A 27,212-nucleotide genomic window follows, 5' to 3' on the forward strand; every position below is an offset into this window, starting at 1 on the left:
AGCAAGAGTGAAAGGGAAGGTCTACAAGACAGCAGTGCGTCCTGCTATGATGTCTGGTTTGGAGACTGTGGCTCTGTCTAAAAGACAGGAGGCTGAGCTGGAGGTGGCGGAGATGAAGATGCTGAGATCTTCGTTGGGAGTGACCAGGCTGGACAAGATTAGAAATGAGCAGATCAGAGGGACGGTGAAGGTGGAGCAGTTTGGAGATAAAGCCAGAGAGGCCAGGTTGAGATGGTTTGGACATGTGTTGAGGAGGAATAGTGGATATATTGGGCAAAGAATGTTGGAGATGGAGCTGCCGGGTAGAAGGAGAAGAGGTAGACCTCAGAGAAGGTTTATGGATGTAGTGAAGGTGGACATGGAGATGGTTGGTGTGAAAGTAGAGGAGGCAGTGTGACGACCTCTAAAGGCGTTCGACGTCTCTTTATTTCCCCAAGCTTGTTTCACAAGGCTAGAACGCTGAAGCCCCGCCCCCTCATGCGTATGTATAAGCTAATAGCCAATTCCCAGCGCAGGAGGGGCGGGGCTCTGGGACGCGTACATAGCAGAAGGTAGAGCTCGTAAGTGTGAGCTACTAGCCAATCCCTTCGCAAGAGGGGAGGGGCCTGTGTGAATACGGGTGCGAAAACAAGAAGAGCGCACCCGAGTTGGGCAGTGATGCTTCTCCTGATCAGAGCAGCTGCTCTGTAGAGCTGGATGGAGAGTAAACTCAGGCACACAGCTTTAGCTTTAGAATCTCAGACAGCTTTAAGGACCTCAGCGCTTTTAACACCTCCTGAACATCTGAAAGACCTGGCCGAGCGAGGAGGATGAAGAGAGACGTCGTGAAGCTGAAGAGGAGGAGCAGAGAGGTCCTGCTGAGTGTTCTGGGAGTAGTGATAGTGATCTACTGCGCTGTCCACCTGGTCTTCTTCATCGCCAGACCCTCTCAGGTTCCGAAGCCCTCACGGGTTCGACGGGAAGTGGGTATGGATACTTTTAAATGGGCTCTGAGGGTCTGGTCCGCTGATGAACTGGTAAAGGCAGAGTGTGTGGGGGGGGGGGGGGGGGGGGGGGGGTGATTAAAGTACTTAAGTATAAAGTACTTGTACTTATATATGCTTGTGGCCTGTACTTGTATTTATACTTCATGAGGTAAAAAGTAGACTGGTATTACATAACTAATATATATATTTTCATAAACTAAAAAGTGGCCTGGAAGTAAGATAGTTCTTGAAGGGTTCTTTGCAAAAACGGTTCCGTACAGAACCATGAAGACTCAAAGAACTGTTTGCATGATTACAGGGTTCTTTGCATCATGAAAGGGCTCTTCAGATTAAAGGAGAATGTACTGTAAATGGTTCTACATAGAGCCTTTTCAAAAAAGCCCTATATAGCACCAAATTGTGACGATGCCACGCTTAATAATAGAAGAACCCTTTTTGGTGCTATATAGCACCCTTTTCAAAAAAAAGGTTCTATATAGAACCACATACCATTTCACCATGCAAAGAATCCTTTAATCATGGTTCTCTGTAGAACTGTTCTCCTCACTAAAGAACCCTTGAAGAATCTTTTTAAGTGTGTATATAATTAGTACCCACTTATAGTGTAGTTCATAGTATAGTTGCAGTACTTAGATGCAGTGGTGTAGGTATATTTTAGTACTCTTACTGCTAAAGTATACTTAAAATGACACTTTTACAGACTCAAAAGTGGGTGAGTTTAGACCCAAGAAGTAGTGAAATAGTACACTTACAAGTTTACTATCAGTGCATGGATATTAGTATACTTATTACATAAAGTATACTTGGAAATTCACTGTTTACCAGGTTTACTTAGTAAAATGAGCTGCAGTGTGTGGTGTGTTTTGTAAATCAGGCCCGGGCTGAATGGATTTGAACGGTCCTGTCCGTCTAACAGCCGCTAAACTCCAAACACAAACCGTTTATTCTGTGTTTGTCCGCAGGGAATGAGACGGAGTGTGTCTCTCCGCAGAGCTCCGAGTTTCCCCAGGGCTTCTTCACACTGCAGGAGAGGAGGGACGGGGGCATTATCATATACTTCATCATCGTGTTTTACATGTTTCTGGCCGTCTCGATCGTTTGTGATGATTATTTCTTGCCTTCTCTGGAAGTCATCAGCGACCGTAAGTTATTAATGCCGTTGTTATTGTTGTTTTCTGGTTGTTATTTTGTGTATACGACTCATTTTGTTGACCTTATTAGGCTTTTATTAATACTCCACGCTCTCAAAAAGGGGTGGCTTTTAAGGGTTCTTTAGTAAAAGCGAAGGCTCTGTGTTAAACTATAACTACATGCATCGTTCTTTGCATGGTGAAATGGTTCTTCAGGCTGATGGAAAAGGGGTTCCACTGTTGTTATGAAGTAGAACTTGTAATAACAGTAGATTAGATAGAACCATGTTCTGTTCTAAATCAATCTCAAGAACCATTTCACCATGCAAAGAACCGGGCACCGTTACTACTACTAGTAAATACAGTGATAACATTAGTAATAGTGATCATGCTGGCACCAGTGTTATTATTATTATTGTTATTGTTATTGTTATTGTTATTGTTATGTAAGTAGCCCGTGTGTCTTTCAACTTGTGCGCGTGACGGATTTGTTTGCATCATCAGGTCTCGGGCTCTCTCAGGACGTTGCCGGGGCAACCTTCATGGCGGCCGGAAGTTCGGCCCCTGAGCTGGTCACTGCTTTTCTAGGTAAAATAGTTAAACGCCGAAAAATGACCTCCCAGAAACCAACTTGGAGAGTTGAGAAAAAGTCAGAGGTCCACAAATACAGTGCACTCACAGTCCATCCAGCACCTACCAGCACAGATTGTTTGACTCGGTTCTTCTCTATTTGGACCCCTGTGGTCTAAAATAAAACACTAAAAGCCCCAGAGTGACCAAGAGTAAAGCAGGACAGGAGCGAAATGTTGATCACTGAACTTCTGCAGAGGAGACTCCACATCTTGACCACCTCAAAACAGATAATCAGTAATCTAAGCCATCTGTAAGTAAATGAAAGCAGGAGTGATATGTGTGTAGATTAAAGTCCAGAACTCGTTTGACTTTCGAAGATTTTTATTTCCATAATGATGGTTTTGTTTACTTTGGTGCTAATACCACTAGAACAGTGCGTGACCCCAAAGTACCCCCCACCATCGGTCACTTTGGGGTTTCCATAGTTCACCTTTCTACATAAAACATTTTACATTTATGGCATTTGGCTGACGCTCTTATCCAGAGTGACTTACAATCATTCTACACAAGAAGGTGAAGGTGGTGTTGGGAGTCTTGCCCAAGGACTCTTATTGGTATAGTGTGGGGGCTTACCCTGGTGGGGGACTGAACCCCAGAGGTGTTACCCACTACACTAACCAACCACAAAACAGAGTATTGTGTGTACAGAGAGATCAAGTCTATCCTCTAGGGGACGACCTTAAGGCTCATTTATGCTCAATGTTAAATACAGATATGGACGGAGGCTTCAGTCCATACTCTACACTCCTTTCGTCTGTGTTTGTCCACGTTCTCTGAAAGCTTACGGTTACAGACGAAATGGAGCAGTACCACCATGGGGGGGCAGTGTAGCCAATAGTAAAAATAATAAAATAATAAAAGTATAAAGAATTCTCTGTCCACTAGTCGGTCACAAAGTATTAAAGGCCTTACCAGAGAGCACAGCCTACGGCGCTGCCTCTTTCGTCTGTTTCATAGTCGGTTTACGGGGAGCCTGGAACCTTCCTATTCTCCCCCTTATATCAAAAACAGGACCAATAATTTTCCTTTTTTCTACAGTAAACGGGTTTTAGGCAGCAGGAGGCGGACTTTACTGCTAGAGTGGGATGATTGATGGGCGAGCGGAGCGGCTCATTGGCTGTTCACGCTCTGTGATGTCATGAATGTACATGAGGCGCCGTTTTAAACTCCTGTAACTCGAGTTTAAAAGCTCTTAAATAAAACAGCGGCGTTAAAATGTTTTATGTTCAGGAAATGCAGGAATTCTTTTACTGTAAAAATGTTTCCGTATTTCTAAACTGCGATTTTGCTCAAACGCTCCATATCAACCCATTCATTTTGGACTCGCTCGGGAGCGCCCCCTAGCGTCAGAGAAGCCAGAAACACATTGCGGAGCGGGAATTCTCCTCTCTACAGGTTCTCTGCTCGGTACATTATTATGACCTCCTCCATGTTTGTTGTTGTCAGACTCTAGAGTGCCATCTAGTGGATGTAATGCTTAACAATGTAAAGGACATATGGAATTATATGGGCAGTGACGGTTTCATTGTTTGAAACAGACGTGTTCTTTAGGTACATAACTGGGGTATAAGTGAGCCTTTACTCTGTTTATGTAACTCTATAACTCTAATGGCCAACGTTTCACCTCAAAGCGAAGAAAGCTGATCGATAAGACTCTGAGACACTGAGACATTCAAAGCGATTTTTTCAGACGGGATTTTTTATAAATTATATAATCAGCTTGCTGGTTACACCATGAGAGGGGAAGCCGTCCTCGTGGAGATCCTGCGCCAGGACAACCCAAATCTCATCAGCGTTTTCAAATGTTTTGGAAACAGTAATTTGACCTCCAGTCCTGAGAATGTGGTCTCTCCCCGCTCAGAGAGAGGGGTCTGGTCTTGTATGGCTGGGAATAACTGCCCAGAGGTGTTACTGCCAAGTAACAATAACTGCCAAGACGGCCACCAAGTGAACAGACCTTCCTGTAAGGACTTAAGGTTTTTGGGTTGCTACTGCACTAATATCCCCACAGTGAGGGGGCTTTTTTTCTTGAAGGGTGGGACTTTCTCCATAAATATATGCCATGTTGAGTGTTACAAGCTTTCCCGTTCATATTTCAAACATTTCCGTCTCCCCATTTCTAACATTGCTGGCTTTACTCAGTGTTGAATAGGAGTAAATGCATCATCATTAGAAGGTTCTAAGGAAAGTAATCGTAAATGTAATCAATGGAACGTAAGTTGGTTTTATCCACTCCTGAACACCATTAAAGATGTTTAACAGGTAACAGCTCACCTGTGCTTCCTCCTCAGGTGTGTTTGTGACGAAGGGGGATATCGGTGTGAGCACGATCGTGGGCTCGGCCGTGTACAACCTGCTGGGCATCTGCGCCGCCTGCGGAATATTAACCTCAGTGGTATGTAACTGTGGCTTTCTGGGAAAGATTATGCATGAACTCGCGAACACAAACGCCAAACAATTACAAGCGCTGTGTTCCTGGATCAAAGAGTACAGTACAGCACTGAGGAGTCTCAGCGCCGCCAAGAAAATGTTCCAAGCTGAGCAGAAAGTGGGTTAAACAATTAATAGCATTAGCATCAATGCAGATGAATGGGAAAGATTCGGAGTGGTTCTGAGGTACAGCGTGACGCGTACAGTAAAAAGAAAGCAGAATTATTGATCTTTGTTTAGAGCTCTGACGTAACATTTACTTCACAGTTAAAATGGTTTCAATTGCTACATCATCAACACTGTGCACTGTGATGTAGTTAATCCTGAACAAGACATCACTAAAACTGAACTTAATGAAGGTTTGATTAAACTAACTGAACTTAATGAAGGATTGATTAAACTAATTGAACTTAATGAAGGATTGATTAAACTAACTGAACTTAATGAAGGCTTGATTAAACTAACTGAACTTAATGAAGGCTTGATTAAACTAACTGAACTCAATGAAGGATTGATTAAACTAACTGAACTCAATGAAGGCTTGATTAAACTAACTGAACTTAATGAAGGCTTGATTAAACTAACTGAACTTAATGAAGGTTTGATTAAACTAACTGAACTCAATGAAGGATTGATTAAACTAACTGAACTTAATGAAGGCTTGATTAAACTAACTGAACTTAATGAAGGATTGATTAAACTAACTGAACTCAATGAAGGATTGATTAAACTAACTGAACTTAATGAAGGCTTGATTAAACTAACTGAACTTAATGAAGGCTTGATTAAACTAACTGAACTTAACGAAGGTTTGATTAAACTAACTGAACTCAATGAAGGCTTGATTAAACTAACTGAACTTAATGAAGGATTGATTAAACTAACTGAACTTAATGAAGGCTTGATTAAACTAACTGAACTTAATGAAGGATTGATTAAACTAATTGAACTTAATGAAGGATTGATTAAACTAACTGAACTTAATGAAGGCTTGATTAAACTAACTGAACTTAATGAAGGCTTGATTAAACTAACTGAACTCAATGAAGGATTGATTAAACTAACTGAACTTAATGAAGGATTGATTAAACTAACTGAACTTAATGAAGGCTTGATTAAACTAACTGAACTCAATGAAGGATTGATTAAACTAACTGAACTTAATGAAGGCTTGATTAAACTAACTGAACTTAATGAAGGTTTGATTAAACTAACTGAACTCAATGAAGGATTGATTAAACTAACTGAACTTAATGAAGGCTTGATTAAACTAACTGAACTTAATGAAGGCTTGATTAAACTAACTGAACTCAATGAAGGATTGATTAAACTAACTGAACTTAATGAAGGCTTGATTAAACTAACTGAACTTAATGAAGGTTTGATTAAACTAACTGAACTCAATGAAGGCTTGATTAAACTAACTGAACTTAATGAAGGATTGATTAAACTAACTGAACTTAATGAAGGATTGATTAAACTACCTGAACTTAATGAAGGCTTGATTAAACTAACTGAACTTAATGAAGGATTGATTAAACTAACTGAACTTAATGAAGGATTGATTAAACTAACTGAACTTAATGAAGGATTGATTAAACTAACTGAACTTAATGAAGGATTGATTAAACTAACTGAACTCAATGAAGTCTTGATTAAACTAACTGAACTTAATGAAGGCTTGATTAAACTAACTGAACTCAATGAAGGATTGATTAAACTAACTGAACTTAATGAAGGATTGATTAAACTAACTGAACTTAATGAAGGCTTGATTAAACTAACTGAACTCAATGAAGGCTTGATTAAACTAACTGAACTTAATGAAGGTTTGATTAAACTAACTGAACTTAATGAAGGCTTGATTAAACTAACTGAACTCAATGAAGGCTTGATTAAACTAACTGAACTTAATGAAGGATTGATTAAACTAACTGAACTCAATGAAGGATTGATTAAACTAACTGAACTTAATAAAGGCTTGATTAAACTAACCGAACTTAATGAAGGCTTGATTAAACTAACTGAACTCAATGAAGGCTTGATTAAACTAACTGAACTTAATGAAGGATTGATTAAACTAACTGAACTTAATGAAGGATTGATTAAACTAACTGAACTCAATGAAGGATTGATTAAACTAACTGAACTTAATGAAGGCTTGATTAAACTAACTGAACTTAATGAAGGATTGATTAAACTAACTGAACTTAATGAAGGCTTGATTAAACTAACTGAACTTAATGAAGGTTTGATTAAACTAACTGAACTTAATGAAGGCTTGATTAAACTAACTGAACTCAATGAAGGCTTGATTAAACTAACTGAACTCAATGAAGGATTGATTAAACTAACTGAACTCAATGAAGGATTGATTAAACTAACTGAACTTAATGAAGGCTTGATTAAACTAACTGAACTTAATGAAGGATTGATTAAACTAACTGAACTTAATGAAGGCTTGATTAAACTAACTGAACTTAATGAAGGATTGATTAAACTAACTGAACTTAATGAAGGCTTGATTAAACTAACTGAACTCAATGAAGGATTGATTAAACTAACTGAACTCAATGAAGGATTGATTAAACTAACTGAACTTAATGAAGGTTTGATTAAACTAACTGAACTTAATGAAGGCTTGATTAAACTAACTGAACTCAATGAAGGATTGATTAAACTAACTGAACTTAATGAAGGATTGATTAAACTAACTGAACTTAATGAAGGATTGATTAAACGAACTGAACTCAATGAAGGCTTGATTAAACTAACTGAACTTAATGAAGGCTTGATTAAACGAACTGAACTCAATGAAGGCTTGATTAAACTAACTGAACTCAATGAAGGTTTGATTAAACTAAATGAACTCAATGAAGGATTGATTAAACTAACTGAACTCAATGAAGGCTTGATTAAACTAACTGAACTTAATGAAGGATTGATTAAACTAACTGAACTTAATGAAGGCTTGATTAAACTAACTGAACTCAATGAAGGCTTGATTAAACTAACTGAACTCAATGAAGGCTTGATTAAACTAACTGAACTTAATGAAGGATTGATTAAACTAAATGAACTCAATGAAGGATTGATTAAACTAACTGAACTTAATGAAGGCTTGATTAAACTAACTGAACTCAATGAAGGATTGATTAAACTAACTGAACTCAATGAAGGCTTGATTAAACTACCTGAACTTAATGAAGGCTTGATTAAACTAACTGAACTTAATGAAGGATTGATTAAACTAACTGAACTTAATGAAGGCTTGATTAAACTAACTGAACTCAGTGAAGGCTTGATTAAACTAACTGAACTTAATGAAGGCTTGATTAAACTAACTGAACTTAATGAAGGCTTGATTAAACTAACTGAACTCAATGAAGGCTTGATTAAACTAACTGAACTTAATGAAGGCTTGATTAAACTAACTGAACTCAATGAAGGCTTGATTAAACTAACTGAACTCAATGAAGGATTGATTAAACTAACTGAACTCAATGAAGGCTTGATTAAACTAACTGAACTTAATGAAGGATTGATTAAACTAACTGAACTCAATGAAGGCTTGATTAAACTAACTGAACTCAATGAAGGTTTGATTAAACTAACTGAACTCAATGAAGGATTGATTAAACTAACTGAACTTAATGAAGGCTTGATTAAACTAACTGAACTCAATGAAGGCTTGATTAAACTAACTGAACTTAATGAAGGATTGATTAAACTAACTGAACTTAATGAAGGCTTGATTAAACTAACTGAACTCAACGAAGGATTGATTAAACTAACTGAACTTAATGAAGGATTGATTAAACTAACTGAACTCAATGAAGGCTTGATTAAACTAACTGAACTTAATGAAGGCTTGATTAAACTAACTGAACTTAATGAAGGCTTGATTAAACTAACTGAACTCAATGAAGGATTGATTAAACTAACTGAACTTAATGAAGGTTTGATTAAACTAACTGAACTCAATGAAGGTTTGATTAAACTAACTGAACTCAATGAAGGATTGATTAAACTAACTGAACTTAATGAAGGCTTGATTAAACTAACTGAACTCAATGAAGGCTTGATTAAACTAACTGAACTTAATGAAGGATTGATTAAACTAACTGAACACAATGAAGGATTGATTAAACTAACTGAACTCAATGAAGGATTGATTAAACTAACTGAACTTAATGAAGGCTTGATTAAACTAACTGAACTTAATGAAGGCTTGATTAAACTAACTGAACTTAATGAAGGCTTGATTAAACTAACTGAACACAATGAAGGATTGATTAAACTAACTGAACTCAATGAAGGATTGATTAAACTAACTGAACTCAATGAAGGCTTGATTAAACTAACTGAACTCAATGAAGGCTTGATTAAACTAACTGAACTTAATGAAGGCTTGATTAAACTAACTGAACTCAATGAAGGCTTGATTAAACTAACTGAACTCAATGAAGGCTTGATTAAACTAACTGAACTCAATGAAGGCTTGATTAAACTAACTGAACTTAATGAAGGCTTGATTAAACTAACTGAACTTAATGAAGGCTTGATTAAACTAACTGAACTCAATGAAGGCTTGATTAAACTAACTGAACTCAATGAAGGCTTGATTAAACTAACTGAACTTAATGAAGGCTTGATTAAACTAACTGAACTCAATGAAGGCTTGATTAAACTAACTGAACTCAATGAAGGCTTGATTAAACTAACAGAACTTAATGAAGGATTGATTAAACTAACTGAACTCAATGAAGGATTGATTAAACTAACTGAACTTAATGAAGGCTTGATTAAACTAACTGAACTTAATGAAGGCTTGATTAAACTAACTGAACTCAATGAAGGCTTGATTAAACTAACTGAACTTAATGAAGGATTGATTAAACTAACTGAACACAATGAAGGATTGATTAAACTAACTGAACTCAATGAAGGATTGATTAAACTAACTGAACTCAATGAAGGCTTGATTAAACTAACTGAACTTAATGAAGGCTTGATTAAACTAACTGAACTCAATGAAGGCTTGATTAAACTAACTGAACTCAATGAAGGCTTGATTAAACTAACTGAACTCAATGAAGGCTTGATTAAACTAACTGAACTTAATGAAGGCTTGATTAAACTAACTGAACTTAATGAAGGCTTGATTAAACTAACTGAACTCAATGAAGGCTTGATTAAACTAACTGAACTCAATGAAGGCTTGATTAAACTAACTGAACTTAATGAAGGCTTGATTAAACTAACTGAACTCAATGAAGGCTTGATTAAACTAACTGAACTCAATGAAGGCTTGATTAAACTAACAGAACTTAATGAAGGATTGATTAAACTAACTGAACTCAATGAAGGATTGATTAAACTAACTGAACTTAATGAAGGCTTGATTAAACTAACTGAACTTAATGAAGGCTTGATTAAACTAACTGAACTCAATGAAGGCTTGATTAAACTAACTGAACTTAATGAAGGATTGATTAAACTAACTGAACTCAATGAAGGCTTGATTAAACTAACTGAACTCAATGAAGGCTTGATTAAACTAACTGAACTTAATGAAGGCTTGATTAAACTAACTGAACTCAATGAAGGCTTGATTAAACTAACTGAACTTAATGAAGGCTTGATTAAACTAACTGAACTTAATGAAGGATTGATTAAACTAACTGAACTCAATGAAGGATTGATTAAACTAACTGAACTCAATGAAGGCTTGATTAAACTAACTGAACTTAATGAAGGATTGATTAAACTAACTGAACTCAATGAAGGCTTGATTAAACTAACTGAACTCAATGAAGGCTTGATTAAACTAACTGAACTTAATGAAGGATTGATTAAACTAACTGAACTCAATGAAGGATTGATTAAACTAACTGAACTTAATGAAGGCTTGATTAAACTAACTGAACTTCAATGAAGGCTTGATTAAACTAACTGAACTCAATGAAGGCTTGATTAAACTAACTGAACTTAATGAAGGCTTGATTAAACTAACTGAACTCAATGAAGGCTTGATTAAACTAACTGAACTTAATGAAGGCTTGATTAAACTAACTGAACTTAATGAAGGCTTGATTAAACTAACTGAACTTAATGAAGGCTTGATTAAACTAACTGAACTCAATGAAGGCTTGATTAAACTAACTGAACTTAATGAAGGATTGATTAAACTAACTGAACTCAATGAAGGCTTGATTAAACTAACTGAACTCAATGAAGGATTGATTAAACTAACTGAACTCAATGAAGGATTGATTAAACTAACTGAACTCAATGAAGGATTGATTAAACTAACTGAACTTAATGAAGGCTTGATTAAACTAACTGAACTCAATGAAGGATTGATTAAACTAACTGAACTTAATGAAGGCTTGATTAAACTAACTGAACTTAATGAAGGCTTGATTAAACTAACTGAACTCAATGAAGGCTTGATTAAACTAACTGAACTTAATGAAGGATTGATTAAACTAACTGAACTCAATGAAGGATTGATTAAACTAACTGAACTCAATGAAGGCTTGATTAAACTAACTGAACTTAATGAAGGATTGATTAAACTAACTGAACTCAATGAAGGCTTGATTAAACTAACTGAACTCAATGAAGGCTTGATTAAACTAACAGAACTTAATGAAGGATTGATTAAACTAACTGAACTTAATGAAGGCTTGATTAAACTAACTGAACTTAATGAAGGCTTGATTAAACTAACTGAACACAATGAAGGATTGATTAAACTAACTGAACTCAATGAAGGATTGATTAAACTAACTGAACTCAATGAAGGATTGATTAAACTAACTGAACACAATGAAGGATTGATTAAACTAACTGAACTCAATGAAGGATTGATTAAACTAACTGAACTTAATGAAGGCTTGATTAAACTAACTGAACACAATGAAGGATTGATTAAACTAACTGAACTCAATGAAGGATTGATTAAACTAACTGAACTTAATGAAGGCTTGATTAAACTAACTGAACTTAATGAAGGCTTGATTAAACTAACTGAACTTAATGAAGGCTTGATTAAACTAACTGAACACAATGAAGGATTGATTAAACTAACTGAACTCAATGAAGGATTGATTAAACTAACTGAACTCAATGAAGGCTTGATTAAACTAACTGAACTCAATGAAGGCTTGATTAAACTAACTGAACTCAATGAAGGCTTGATTAAACTAACTGAACTTAATGAAGGCTTGATTAAACTAACTGAACTCAATGAAGGCTTGATTAAACTAACTGAACTCAATGAAGGCTTGATTAAACTAACTGAACTTAATGAAGGCTTGATTAAACTAACTGAACTTAATGAAGGCTTGATTAAACTAACTGAACTCAATGAAGGCTTGATTAAACTAACTGAACTCAATGAAGGCTTGATTAAACTAACTGAACTTAATGAAGGCTTGATTAAACTAACTGAACTCAATGAAGGCTTGATTAAACTAACTGAACTCAATGAAGGCTTGATTAAACTAACTGAACTTAATGAAGGATTGATTAAACTAACTGAACTCAATGAAGGATTGATTAAACTAACTGAACTTAATGAAGGCTTGATTAAACTAACTGAACTCAATGAAGGCTTGATTAAACTAACTGAACTCAATGAAGGCTTGATTAAACTAACTGAACTCAATGAAGGATTGATTAAACTAACTGAACTCAATGAAGGCTTGATTAAACTAACTGAACTTAATGAAGGCTTGATTAAACTAACTGAACTTAATGAAGGCTTGATTAAACTAACTGAACTCAATGAAGGCTTGATTAAACTAACTGAACTTAATGAAGGATTGATTAAACTAACTGAACTCAATGAAGGCTTGATTAAACTAACTGAACTCAATGAAGGATTGATTAAACTAACTGAACTTAATGAAGGATTGATTAAACTAACTGAACTCAATGAAGGATTGATTAAACTAACTGAACTTAATGAAGGCTTGATTAAACTAACTGAACTCAATGAAGGATTGATTAAACTAACTGAACTTAATGAAGGATTGATTAAACTAACTGAACTTAATGAAGGCTTGATTAAACTAACTGAACTCAATGAAGGCTTGATTAAACTAACTGAACTTAATGAAGGATTGATTAAACTAACTGAACTTAATGAAGGCTTGATTAAACTAACTGAACTCAATGAAGGATTGATTAAACTAACTGAACTCAATGAAGGATTGATTAAACTAACTGAACTCAATGAAGGCTTGATTAAACTAACTGAACTTAATGAAGGATTGATTAAACTAACTGAACTTAATGAAGGCTTGATTAAACTAACTGAACTCAATGAAGGATTGATTAAACTAACTGAACTTAATGAAGGCTTGATTAAACTAACTGAACTTAATGAAGGCTTGATTAAACTAACTGAACTCAATGAAGGCTTGATTAAACTAACTGAACTTAATGAAGGCTTGATTAAACTAACTGAACTTAATGAAGGCTTGATTAAACTAACTGAACTCAATGAAGGATTGATTAAACTAACTGAACTCAATGAAGGCTTGATTAAACTAACTGAACTTAATGAAGGATTGATTTAACTAACTGAACTTAATGAAGGCTTGATTAAACTAACTGAACTCAATGAAGGATTGATTAAACTAACTGAACTCAATGAAGGATTGATTAAACTATTAAACTTCTTTCCTTCGCTGTTCTGTGTTCAGGTGAGTCGTCTGACCTGTTGGCCGTTGTTCAGGGACTGCGTGGCGTACGCAATCAGCGTCGCTGCTGTAATCGCCATCATCTCCGATAATCAGGTGTACTGGTGAGTGTGACACAGTTTGGGCTTCTTCGTCTCACGTTTATCACCATTTGAGTTGAGTGTGCTGATGTTAGCGCCGTGCTCATCGGTGGGGTATAAGCTTCCATTACTTATTAGGTAAATGAGCCTCGTAGCTTGTAACTAATTAAAAATGCTTTCTGGATGTGAAGGGTTGTGAGATCTGTGTTGCCAAAGCTACATGATATTACTCAGATATCACATACAGTGCCATTCATTTACCTTCATAAGGATGAATAATTGAAAGCTATAGTTTGATGTATTAATATGACAGTACATATAAGCCTAAGTGTAATATGAACAAAGAGTGAGCAATAAGGTAAACATGAAAAATGAAGGTAGACATCTGAATATCATTAATCAGAAACTGATGATAAGCTTGTTCTGCTAAATCTATTGTTTCCTCCAGTAATATCGTCAGTTTTTCTGTATCGGTCAGTTTGGTGAAGGTGGGGATTTTGTTCGTACACAGTCAACTGTCAGTGGGATTATAACAAAGTGGAAGCGATTGGGAACGACAGCAGCTCAGCCACGAAGTGGTCGGCCACGTAAAATGACAGAGCGGTCAGCGGATGCTGAGGGGCATAGTGCGCAGAGGTCACCGACTTTCTGCAGAGTCAATCACTACAGACCTCCAAACCTCATGTGGCCTTCAGATCAGCTCAAGAACAGCGTAGAGAGCTTCATGGAATGGGTTTCCATGGCCGAGCAGCTGCATCCAAGCCTTACATCACCAAGCGCAATGCAAAGCGTGGAATGCAGTGGAGTAAAGCGGCGTTTAGTTAACATTAGTTGGCAGAAAGTTAAAGGCTCAATGAAAGCTGAATTCATTCACATCAACAGCATAAATGAGGAAGTGTGTGTGTGTGTGTGTGTGTGTGTGCCAGGTATGACGCGGCGTGTCTGCTGCTGGTGTACGGCGTGTACATCGTGGTGCTGTGTTTTGACCTGCGGATCAGTGAGTACATGATGCGGCGCTTCAGTCCGTGCTGCGTCTGTTTGAGTAAGAGTGTGGACGAGCGCCCTGAACAGCAGCCTCTGATTGGGTGGAATAACGACTCCAGTCTGAGGGTCCCGAGCCGCTCCCGGACTGACAGTGGGATTTTCCAAGACGATTCTGGATATTCGCACCTGTCCCTCAGCCTGCACGGCCTCAACGAAATCCCAGAAGGTACAGCAATATAAACGAGTCTAGTCAGGTGTGTGAAGCTCTGACGTCACAATGATCCGATTCAGTAATGATTCTTCATGATGATTCAGTAAATCAGATCTGTCACCACCATCGAAATCAATTCAATTCAATTACTGCCTCCTTCGTTAGCACTGTAGCTTCAAGCTTATGCATTTGGATTAATCTGTCTGTCCATCCGTCCATCTGACTGTCTGTGTCTGTCTATCTGTCTGTCTGTCTGTCTGTCTGTTCTAGAGCGGAAGAGTGTGTTCAATATGCCGGAGAATGACCTCAAGCGGATCCTGTGGGTTCTGTCTCTGCCCGTGATTGTGCTGCTGTTTCTGACCATTCCAGACTGCAGGAGGCGCTACTGGAGGAAATGCTACATGCTAACCTTCTTCATGTCGGCAGTGTGGATCTCGGCCTTCACGTACGTCCTCGTCTGGATGGTCACTGTGATCGGTGAGTCCTGCGTCTTTAACGGAAACAGGCTTGATTGTGCCGTTACGGTGGGGTCCCACACACACACTGCATCTCAGCAGGGAGTTTATCACAATATACATTAGAATAAATTCATATTCATAATTCAAATAAACATAAAAACAATAAACAGTAACAAGAATTTCTCGGGTCCATATTTTTCCTGGACACCTTCACAGCCGCCACAGAGACTCGTTAATATCATCAATTACATCATGAGCTCAATTTACTGAGCACTGATTGGTCAAACCAGGAGCTGCTTCATAACTACAGATAATACTGGGCTTCCTCGAGGAGAGGCTTGGAGATGGGTCAACACACACACCAACATCCAGAACATCACTTTTATTATATACATATTATTCTATAAATTTTGTTTATTCAAATATTAACACTTTTCTCAGCAAATAAACACAAACTACACAAATGAATAGATTTTGAAAATGTGTCTTGGGTGCCTAAGACTTTCACACAGTGTGGTATATTCAACCAAAACCATATACGTCCATAGAAACATTTCAGTCGGAATGGCATGTCAGTTCGGAATTCGGAATGTGATTTCTTTCTAATTGACTGAGGTTGGTAATTCTGTATATAATCCATTAAGCAGAAGAATATGGTTGGGATAGTGTAGCGTAGTGTGGTTGGTTAGTGTAGTGGTTAACACCTCTGCCTTCTATGCTGTAGACTGGGGTTCAATCCCCCACCTGGGTAAGCACCATCTGCTATACCAATAAGAGTCCTTGGGCAAGACTCCCAACACCACCTTGGCTTACCTGTGTAAAATAATCGAATTGTAATTCGCTCTGGATAAGAGTGTCAGCCAAATGCCATAAATGTAAGAATAATAGGCACACACATGTGCTGTGGTTCTCATGGACTTCAGCTTCCCTTGATTTGGCCATTGATCCTCTGCAGAGGGTTACATAACAAAACCAGAATTATGCGGATAGCTTGAGTCCTAAGCTGCCTTACTATCCGCCAAATCCACTTTCAAACGCTGCGGCTGACAAAGACCAGTCAAGACGGAGGACAGAATCCAAGAAATATTAGCCTGCCGTCACCATTCAGCCAAATTATTACTATTGCTGCTGCTTCTCAGTGCATTACTTGCTGTTTTCAGATCTAAGCCGTTGGCCTGGGAGGTCGCCAGGCATTTAAAGACTTTAATCGTGCTACATTAATCCAAAAGTTGATTTGTAATTCCACAGTAGGCCTATTGTGTGCGTGGTTATACTGCAAATTTTGCAACACTGGACATGTAACAGACCTTTAAGTGCAGTTAAAAGCTTATTAGATGATATCAGGAGCTGCTGGGAGGTTTCTGAGAAGCACACAGCGACATCACATGCTCTTTTACTCCATTCCTGAGATGCCAGCGCCGTATCCTGAGGGAATTGGGGGAGTCTGGAGGCCGGGGATTAAGGGCCGCCGGACCCCGGAGACCATGTGATTCACTCGGGAGGATAATAGGATTATTATCCGGGGAAAGAGCGTGCAAACTCACATGAGCGAGGGCCGTGTGGAACGGAGCAAGGCGCTGGGCAGGTAGTGAGGAGGAGCGAAGCCTCGGGGCAGTGAGCGTGAGGGTGAGCGCGGCCTGCAGGCGGGATTCTCAGAGCGGGTTTTATAACACAGTCCACATGCGGCTCTGCTGGCTCGGGCCTTTACGGATAGTGCGTGCTTTATGGAGTCTCTGAATTGAATTGAGAACCATTTGTCACTGAAATTGGACCTCTGCGTTTAACCCAGCCGTGCAGTGAAACACCGCACACTAGTGAACACACACACTAGGGGGCAGTGAGCACACTTGCCCGGAGCGGTGGGCAGCCCTATCCACGGCACCCGGGGAGCAGTTGGGGGTTAGGCGTCTTGCTCAAGGGCACTTCAGTCACAGAGAGCTGAGGGGATCGAACCGGCGACCTTCTGGTCACAGGGCTGGTTCCCTGACCTCCACGACTGCCCTCACGACTGCCCCATTACTGAGGACTCCTGTCTGATGTCACTTTCACAGTCTGGTCATAGCACTAATAACACTATTTATTATTAATAACACTATTTATTATTAATAAGACTATATTTATTAAAAAAGCTTTTAAAAATGTATTTAAAAAAAGAAGAAAATTCTTGTGCTACATGGTTTAAAAAGATGATTCTTCTTCCTTATTAAAGAAAAATAGAACCATGAACACTTTTTCATGATTCTGGGGTTCTTCACATCATGAAATGGTTCTTAACATTGATTCAGAATAAGCTATAGATGCTGTCACCTTTTCGAAAATGGTTCTGCAGCACCAAAAAAGGTTCTGCTATTCTTATGAAGTCAAGCTTGTACACTTCAGATGTTTTTTCAAAGGTTCTTTAATAAAGAAAATGTTTCCATATAAGCACTCAAAGAACCTTTTGCATGGTCACAGCGTTCTTTGCATCATGAAGGGTTCCTCACATTGATGGACAAAGTGCTGAAGATGCTTCTATATAGAACCATTTTGGAAATAGCACCAAAAAGGGTTCTTCTATTGTCGTGATGTCAGGCTCACAGTAGAAGAACCCTTTTTGGTGCTATGTAGAACCATACATAACACCCGAAGAACCATTTCACCATGCAAAGAACCATTTAATCATGCCAAGGGTTCTTTGAGTGCTCATACAGAGCTGTTTTCTTTACTAAGAACCTCGGAGGAGAAGAACTTCATTCTTCTGTTTGTTCATCACACTGGGACCCTGGTCTGGTGACTTTTTCATAATAAACAAAACGTTCCCATTTGGTTTATATGTCATATTTTAGTCGTACTGGACATGCGCACTGCCTCGAGGCATGCAAGCACTAACACTCAGGCTTTCCTTTAAAGGGGAATTCCACAGACTTTCCAAAACTTCTCCACGATGTAATCGTTAGGGTGTCATTTAGAGCGGCTTGATGTAAAATTGTAGAGAAATTCGGAAATATGTCGGTTCCTAGGGAAATATATAGGTGGAGGCATACATGCAGGGCACTGTGAGGCAAAATAGGCTCCAAAGAAAACTGATTATTCCAGATTTTCCACTATTTTCCATCTTCAACATTCCATATAACCTCAGAAGCCTCGTGTAGGTTCTCTGGTGGTTCTGGATGGTAAATAAAATTTAAAAAAGAAAGAAGGCCTTTCCACAAACTTGTGGAGTCCATGCAGCTCGAGGCACAATGACACACCACCAAATACTAATAATTCTGGAATTCTAGTAGAGTGGAATTTCAAAGATTTTGCTTTTGCTTCAGATTATTATGCCGATGAGGGAATTTGTAATGAAAATCTTTCTGTTAACTCAGCATCTTCACCAGCGCTCGCAGACCTTTGGAGCCCGCTGTGAACAGGTACAGGCCATGTAAAGCTTTATAAACAATCAAAGACACTTTATATTTGATTCTGTAGTGAACTGGGAGTCAGTGTGGAGATGCCGAGGCCGGAGACGTGCTTCCGCTTGTTTGTGCACAGGGTCTGTGGCATTCTGAACTAGTTGTAAACAAGCAAGTGCCAAGAGACGTGACATTACAGATAACTAATTAAGTGAGCGCCGTATGTCAGTTCATTGTGATCGCCTGGCATTTCATTTTAATCATGTTTATTAACTTCTACCATTTTCATAGCAAGTACTATTTATTTCTTGATGTGTCCATCTCATTAAACCCTCCTCTAAAGGTTCTTCATAGAACAGGTTCCTCATCTGTTTCATATCTAAACGCTCCGTTATCTTCATCACTACTTTCCAAACCCGCTGCAGCAGCTTCAGCAGCTGGAAACTCTCTGACGCCGTTTCACACGAGTCTCCGACGTGGACTGAATGAAGGATGAAGGGTTTCCGGCGTGACGGTCAGTCCTTAGTGATCTCCTGAGTGTCCGTCGGTCAGTTTCACTCAGAATGTAGACGGACACACGAATCCAGCAGCTCCACGCGGTGAGAGGCTGATGACATGTGTCTCAGCCCCTCTTCACAGGCTCATAACTCCGGATGTGATGAGATGGAATGGAAAGGGCGGCTCTACGGATTCACGAAGTGATAGAACCAGAATTCTGTGCTGGATCATCCCGAAGTGAGAGAAACAGATATAGAAACAGAGAATTTGATGAATGGGTGAGTTTGTGGACCTCAGAGGGAATGAACTTAGAAATAAAGACACGACTTCTGAGATTTTTCTGCTGGCCTCGGTTTGAGGAACCTCGGCCTCGGGGCGGGGGGGCCTCTTACATCCCTGTGATGTTTTCCCACGTTAATGAATTAAATTGCTGTCACCACAGAAATGCAAAAAGGGCAAAAAGGCCAACATGTAGATTGCTTGTGCCGTGCTTGACCACGATAAAGAAAGCACCTGTTAATACTCTGAATCCATCTGCTATTCACCCCAGACATCTACAGGGTTCTGGCTCATTAGCCTTTACCCATCATGGTCAGCTGTTCCAGTAGCCAGTGTTAGCTAGATAAGTGTGAGGTAATTAATAACATGATAAACTTAAATGAGTGGACTTTATTAAGAAAACATGCAAACTTTCCTTAATAGGTTTACGCTTCAATACCCTTCAGCCAGATGCACTCTCAGGCCCAGTGACGTCACGGGCACATGCACTCTCAGCCAGATGCACTCTCAGGCCCAGTGACATCATGGGCACATGCACTCTCAGCCAGATGCACTCTCAGGCCCAGTGACATCATGGGCACATGCACTCTCAGCCAGATGCACTCTCAGGCCCAGTGACTTCACGGGCACATGCACTCTCAGCTAGATGCACTCTCGGCTCCAGTGATGTCACGTGCACATGCACTCTCAGCCAGATGCACTCTCAGGCCCAGTGACTTCATGGGCACATGCACTCTCAGCTAGATGCACTCTCGGCTCCAGTGATGTCACGTGCACATGCACTCTCAGCCAGATGCACTCTCAGGCCCAGTGACTTCATGGGCACATGCACTCTCAGCTAGATGCACTCTCGGCTCCAGTGATGTCACGTGCACATGCACTCTCAGCCAGATGCACTCTCAGGCCCAGTGACGTCACGGGCACATGCACTCTCAGCCAGATGCACTCTCAGGCCCAGTGACTTCACGGGCACATGCACTCTCAGCTAGATGCACTCTCGGCTCCAGTGATGTCACGTGCACATGCACTCTCAGCCAGATGCACTCTCAGGCCCAGTGACTTCATGGGCACATGCACTCTCAGCTAGATGCACTCTCGGCACCAGTGATGTCACGTGCACATGCACTCTCAGCCAGATGCACTCTCAGGCCCAGTGACGTCACGGGCACATGCACTCTCAGCCAGATGCACTCTCAGGCCCAGTGACTTCACGGGCACATGCACTCTCAGCTAGATGCACTCTCGGCTCCAGTGATGTCACGTGCACATGCACTCTCAGCCAGATGCACTCTCAGGCCCAGTGACATCACGGGCACATGCACTCTCAGCTAGATGCACTCTCGGCTCCAGTGATGTCACGTGCACATGCACTCTCAGCCAGATGCACTCTCAGGCCCAGTGACTTCATGGGCACATGCACTCTCAGCTAGATGCACTCTCGGCTCCAGTGATGTCACGTGCACATGCACTCTCAGCCAGATGCACTCTCAGGCCCAGTGACTTCATGGGCACATGCACTCTCAGCTAGATGCACTCTCGGCTCCAGTGATGTCACGTGCACATGCACTCTCAGCCAGATGCACTCTCAGGCCCAGTGACTTCACGGGCACATGCACTCTCAGCTAGATGCACTCTCGGCTCCAGTGATGTCACGTGCACATGCACTCTCAGCCACAATGGCAGAAGCACTGGGGAAAAGCATCCCAACGGAACCGGAACGTTTGGCTGCTGCTGCTCAGCGACATCACTTAATCCGTCCATAGCTCAGCTAGAGAGCTACATTTAATGTACCTTCCTGATGAAAAAGGTCATAGAACCCATTAAAACATCTGTTGGTTCCTGATGGTTTACAGTAGTTGGTAATGGTTTTCTGTGTTTTCCTGATGGGCTGATATCACAGCGTAGAGGATTCTGATCGTTTAATCTGGTGTTTTGGGACTGGTTCCACATACATTTGATCATTTCCTAATGGCCTCTAATGGTGACCATCAAGCCAATTCCCTTTGGGAAGCAAAACCATCAGGTTTCACTCCTAACGGCCCTGCAGACACAGTTGCATTGTGACTGTTTCTGTGCCCACAGAGTTCTCGGCAATGCAATTCCTAAGAGAGTTATGAACGTTGTAGAACTTTCTAGGAGGCTGTGACGACGTTGACGAGACGATTGTACTACATTGGCCGTGACAGCCTCCTCGAATCCCTACTGGGCTCTGTTTTAATCAGTATTACGGTTTTAATAACCGGCTCTGATCGACTTCAGCCTGGCTTTCATGAGTTTCAGTAGCTGTTTTGCTTTTTCTGTATTCATGTCTGAATGTTGTGGAAGGTTTTATTTTGAAAGTTTCCATATTTTATTACTTTATTATCACTATGGCAACACTAATATACATTCAGTGTAGCTCTTCTTGTCCAGCAGTTCATGTTTTGCTGTTTTTCCTCATAAAACTGACAAAAGCCCTGTGGTGGCAGAGCAGCACTGACGTCATCAGTAGGCTGGCAGTGCTGGTCTGCAGCCAGACCCTTCTCCAAATATTTCCATGGCATTTTCCTTTATTTCATCCTGAATGAACTTCACACACAAAGTAGAGGACAAAAATATTTTCAAATGATGTCAAAAATGGAGATACGAGGTTTTGTTCCGACAGCAGCGATGTGCTGGGTTTTGGATGCTGGTATGCTGGTCTACCAGCATGACTATACTGGGTGACTAGCTACGTCAGCACCAGACCAGCATAAGCTTGTGGAGGTGTTCAGTATCTCTAGTAGACTTGATGATGTGGTCTCTGACCCTGTGTGACTCCCTGTTATCTAAGAGCCGACAGCCGCAGCAGAGAGGGGGGTTTCTTGCTTTAAGTGCTAGAATCAGTCACTTAGGGCCTCCGAACCACCAGGGAGCGCCAAGAATGTACGTTTTAAAATTTGTTCAGTTGAAAAAGTGGAAGGAGAGTTTTTTTTTCCTGATCAAAGTTCATCGTTTTAATTATCGTCGCTGTCCAGAGGGAAACACGCCTCTCCATTTTTTTCCCAAAATTATTTGAGCTCAGCTGCTGTTCTTGATGAATGGACCAATAGAAATGCTGTAATATTGTTTGGAATAAAAGCTTGTTACATTCACTTATAGGAGCGGTTTTCCCTGGAAAAATCACTGTTTTGGGGGCAGCGACATTATTTTCCTTGCATTTTTCTGTGTGTGTGTGTGTGTGTGTGTGTGTGCGCGTTCAGGAGAGACGCTGAACATTCCCGACACGGTGATGGGCCTCACTCTGCTGGCGGCTGGAACCAGCATCCCTGACACCGTGGCCAGCGTGATGGTGGCACGAGAGGGTAAAGAAACACACACACACATCTTCTAAGCTGCTTCTCCTTCTGGGTTGCGGGGGGTGCTGGAGCCTATCCCAGCTGTCATTGGGTGGAAGGCAGGATACACCCTGGATGGGTCGCCAGTCCATCACAGGGCAGACAGACAGACAGACAGACAGATTCACACCTAGGGGTAATTCCACACAGAGAGGACCCCGGTCAGCCGTCTGGACAAAACACTGCACTGTTCATCTATTTGATAAAATACACTCTTAAAAAAGACGCCCTTTAGTAGAGACACTGGTTCTGGTTCTATATAGAACCATGAACACTCCAAGAACCATCTCCATGCTTAAATTGTTCTTTGCATGGTGTAATTGAGACGGGTTGTGCTACTGTATAGAAGCGTGACATCATAACAGCAACAGCAGAACCGTTTTTGGTGCCGTGTTTAAGCAGTAGAACCCGAGAGGGAGTGCATCATCGTGAAATAACGCCATGGCTGTGACTTTATGATGCGGCCAAATAACAGCCGTGATGTTATACGTGATAACACACAACCTCGAGATGTTCGCAGTTCCTTCCACCAAATTACAGTTCCAGCTTGTTGCTACGTCAGAGTAACGAGCTCCGCCCACCCGCTGCTCAGCCGGCAGTTCGTTCTCCAGCTCCTTACACTAAATTCCCAAACTGTCGTCTCCACTGAGCAGCTTCTCAGACTGAGCAGGTCAGTTTTACGGCTCAGTCTGATTTGGTCCGACTCTGAAGATCAGACACGTCTGGCGAATGGTGTCGGGTTCATTTCTGGCTGATTCCAGGTTGTTCAGCTGTTCTTCTGTCTCAGCTGCCGACTGAAAAGCTGCTCAGTGGTGACGACGGTTTGGGAATTTAGCGTCGTCTCGTCTTCAGAGTCGGACCAAATCGGCTGTCGGTCAGATGTGATCTTAACAGTGTCCGTTTTCTGTTTGTGGCAAAGTAAGAAGTAAAAACTTCAGATGGCTGAGCATCTCCTACAGCTGTCAGAGTCGTTGCTTAGCAACAGTGTCTCAGTGGAGTGATACAGTGTGAAAAAGTGTGATGTTATGGTGAAATAACAGCAGTTAGACGCCTCTCAACCAATCAGCTCGCATGGCCGGAACTCACTGCTGTATAAAGATCCATATACAACATGTTCCCCATCGATCTGAAGGACTGTTTCCTTCTTTCTTGGTGGTTCTGCAGGGTGAGTCAAAAGTCACAGGACACCGTCTTATTTTATTATTTATTTTTTTTGCTGTCACAAGCCTCCACGATGCGGTGCTGAAGGTGCTGAAGGTGCGGATTTTCTCAGCATACTCAATTTGTTTGAGATGATCCCAGAGATAAAAAATAAAATAAAATAAAACGTGTCCTGTGACTTTTGACTCACCCTGTCTTCACTAGACCCACTGTCTTTACTAAAGAACCTCTTTAGGCAGTAAACATACGGAGTACATATAAACTAGACTTGCATTTCTTGAATATTTCCAAGGAATGAGTCACAGAATTCAATCAAATAGCAGAAAGAAGGAAAAAAAGAACAAATGAAAGAAAGAAAGAAAATGGAGAGAAATAAAAAAGACAAGCAAAGAAATTCAGAAAGAAAGAAAAAGAAAGCTGCCCACTCTCACAGTAAGAAGAGTCTGATTGACACTCATTCGTCCATTTTTCTCAACTCAGTGTTTCTAGACTACATTTCCAAAAGTTTTCACTCCCCCATCCAAATCAGTGAATTCAGGTGTTCCAGTCACTTCTATGGCCACAGGTGTATAAAGCCGAGCCCCTCGGCCTGCAGACTGCTTCTACAGACATTAGTGAAAGAATGGGTCGCTCTCAGGAGCTCAGTGAATTCCAGCGTGGTACCGTGATCGGACGCCACCTGTGCAGCAAGTCCAGTCGTGAAATTTCCTCACTACTAAATATTCCACAGTCCACTGTCAGTGGGATTATAACAAAGTGGAAGCGATTGGGAACGACAGCAACTCAGCCACAAAGTGGTCGGCCACGTAAAATGACAGAGCGGTCAGCGGATGCTGAGGGTCATAGTGCGCAGAGGTCACCGACTTTCTGCAGAGTCAATCACTACAGACCTCCAAACTTCATGTGGCCTTCAGATCAGCTCAAGAACAGCGTAGAGAGCTTCATGGAATGGGTTTCCATGGCCGAGCAGCTGCATCCAAGCCTTACATCACCAAGCGCAATGCAAAGCGTGGAATGCAGTGGAGTAAAGCGCCGCCACTGGACTCTAGAGCAGTGGAGACGTGTTCTCTGGAGTGACCAATCACGCTTCTCCATCTGGAAATCTGATGGACGAGTCTGGGTTTGACGGTTGCCAGGAGACGGTACTTGTCTGACTGCATTGTGCCAAGCGTAAAGAAGGGAAGCCAATACTTTTGGAAATATAGTGTATATCCTTTAATATCACATTTTTGTAGAAAGTCTTTTTCCAGTAAAGAACTCTAGTGTGGTTAATGGTTACTGCTCTGGTTCTGGTTCTGAATAAGGTGTGATGGATCTGCTGTTCTCGTGCAGGTAAAGGAGACATGGCCATGTCCAACATCGTGGGCTCCAACGTGTTCGACATGCTGTGTCTGGGTCTGCCCTGGTTCATCAAGACAGTCTTCGTGGACACCACAGCACCGGTGCTGGTGAACAGCAAAGGCATGGTCTTCATCACCTCCACCCTGCTCCTCTCCATCGTCTTCCTCTTCCTCGTCGTCCACATCAATGGCTGGAAGCTGGACTGGAAGCTGGGCATCGTGTGTCTGCTGTGCTACATCCTTTTCGCTACGTTATCCATCCTCTACGAGATGGGAATCATCGGGAATAACCCGATACAGGCCTGCGGGGACTAACTGAGCCCAGAGCTTCGCACCTGAAGACAAGAGTTCACCCAAAAATCTAATTTACAAGGTGTTTCACGCTTCACCTCAAGCGTAGTCAATCTGCCAGGATCTGGTGCTGGAGCTATGAGGCTAACAAGTGATGGAAGTCTATCAGCAGAGCCACACGGATCGATAAGCATCAGTACCTCCAATCTGGACGTTCCCTTTTCAGAATCAATCCTCTCCTGAAAATACTAACAGCAACAGACTTGATCAGTGAACACACTCAAAGAAGACGGTTCTCCAATGGTTATTTAGAAAAGGTAATGGTTCTATTTGGAACCATGCATTCTCTGTAGAACCATCTGCATAATGAAATGGTTCGTTAGACCGATGTGTTGGTTCTACACAGCACCAAAAAGGATTCTGCTGTCATCACAACGTCAAGCTTGTAAAACTAGAACCCTTATTGGCACTAAATGGAACCGCTTTTCTCCATCAGTCTGAAGAACCATTTCACCATGCAGATGGCGCTAAATAGAACTCATTGATGAACCATCTTTTTTTAAGCATGTGTGTACTCTCACCTGCCACTTTATTAGGTACAGTTCAGTTGCTTGGTAACTCAAACAGCTGATCAGCCAATCACACGGCTGCAGCTCAGTGCATTCAAGCCTGTAGAGGTGGTCAAGACGACCTGCTGAAGTGCAGGCCGAGCATCAGAACGGGGAAGAAAGGGGATTTAAGGGGCTTTGAACGTGGCGTGGTTGTTGGTGCCAGACGGGCTGGTCTGAGTATTTCAGAAACTGCTGATCTGCTGGGATTTTCACGCTCAACCATCTCTAGGGTTTACAGAGAACGGCCCGAAAAAGAGGAGATATCCAGTGAGCGGTCAGTTGTGTGGACGAAAATGCCTTGTTGATGTGAGAGGTCAGAGGAGAACGGGCAGACTGGTTCCAGATGATAGAAAGGCAGTAGGAACTCAAATAACCAACCAGAATCTCTGAGGAACGTTTCCAACAGCTTGTTGAAAGTCTGACACGAAGAATTAAGACAGTTCTGATAAAGTTGTACCTAATAAAGTGGCCAGTGAGTGTATATATAGCTGTTCAGCTCCATTCACGCCCATTCATCAAGGCCTCTGAGGCTTTGCCATCATGTGTTTGGTATATCGTGAAGTTGCTCAGTGAACTCAAACAAGTGCTTACTAATAAACGCAGAACAGACCAGAGCTCAGTGGGCAGCTGCAAGCCTCCTTGGCTTGAAACCAACTTCAGACACCAAACTTGTCTT

General features: G+C 40.9%; 1 protein-coding gene across 1 annotated transcript; it reads left to right on the plus strand.

Moving 5' to 3' along the window:
* The first annotated feature begins 660 nt into the window (after window positions 1-660).
* Window positions 661-26,544, plus strand: slc24a5 (solute carrier family 24 member 5). The gene is made up of 9 exons (XM_037540215.1): window positions 661-966; window positions 1,949-2,128; window positions 2,621-2,704; window positions 5,041-5,144; window positions 13,897-13,997; window positions 14,900-15,183; window positions 15,439-15,645; window positions 22,999-23,100; window positions 25,627-26,544. The coding sequence occupies exons 1-9, from the start codon at window positions 810-812 to the stop codon at window positions 25,947-25,949; spliced, it is 1,542 nt and encodes a 513-aa protein (XP_037396112.1). The 5' UTR covers window positions 661-809; the 3' UTR covers window positions 25,950-26,544.
* Window positions 26,545-27,212: the final 668 nt, after the last annotated feature.

This window comes from Pygocentrus nattereri, chromosome 7 (genome assembly GCF_015220715.1).
Source record: "Pygocentrus nattereri isolate fPygNat1 chromosome 7, fPygNat1.pri, whole genome shotgun sequence".
NCBI classification, from domain to species: domain Eukaryota; kingdom Metazoa; phylum Chordata; class Actinopteri; order Characiformes; family Serrasalmidae; genus Pygocentrus; species Pygocentrus nattereri.

Excerpts from the sequence above, each read along its gene's own strand:
- slc24a5 (XM_037540215.1), top strand. The coding sequence starts at position 810 with ATGAAGAGAGACGTCGTGAAGCTGAAGAGGAGGAGCAGAGAGGTCCTG. Across the intron at positions 13,998-14,899 it reads TCCGATAATCAGGTGTACTG|GTATGACGCGGCGTGTCTGC; the intron begins GTGAGTGTGACA and ends TGTGTGTGCCAG. Across the intron at positions 23,101-25,626 it reads CGTGATGGTGGCACGAGAGG|GTAAAGGAGACATGGCCATG; the intron begins GTAAAGAAACAC and ends GTTCTCGTGCAG.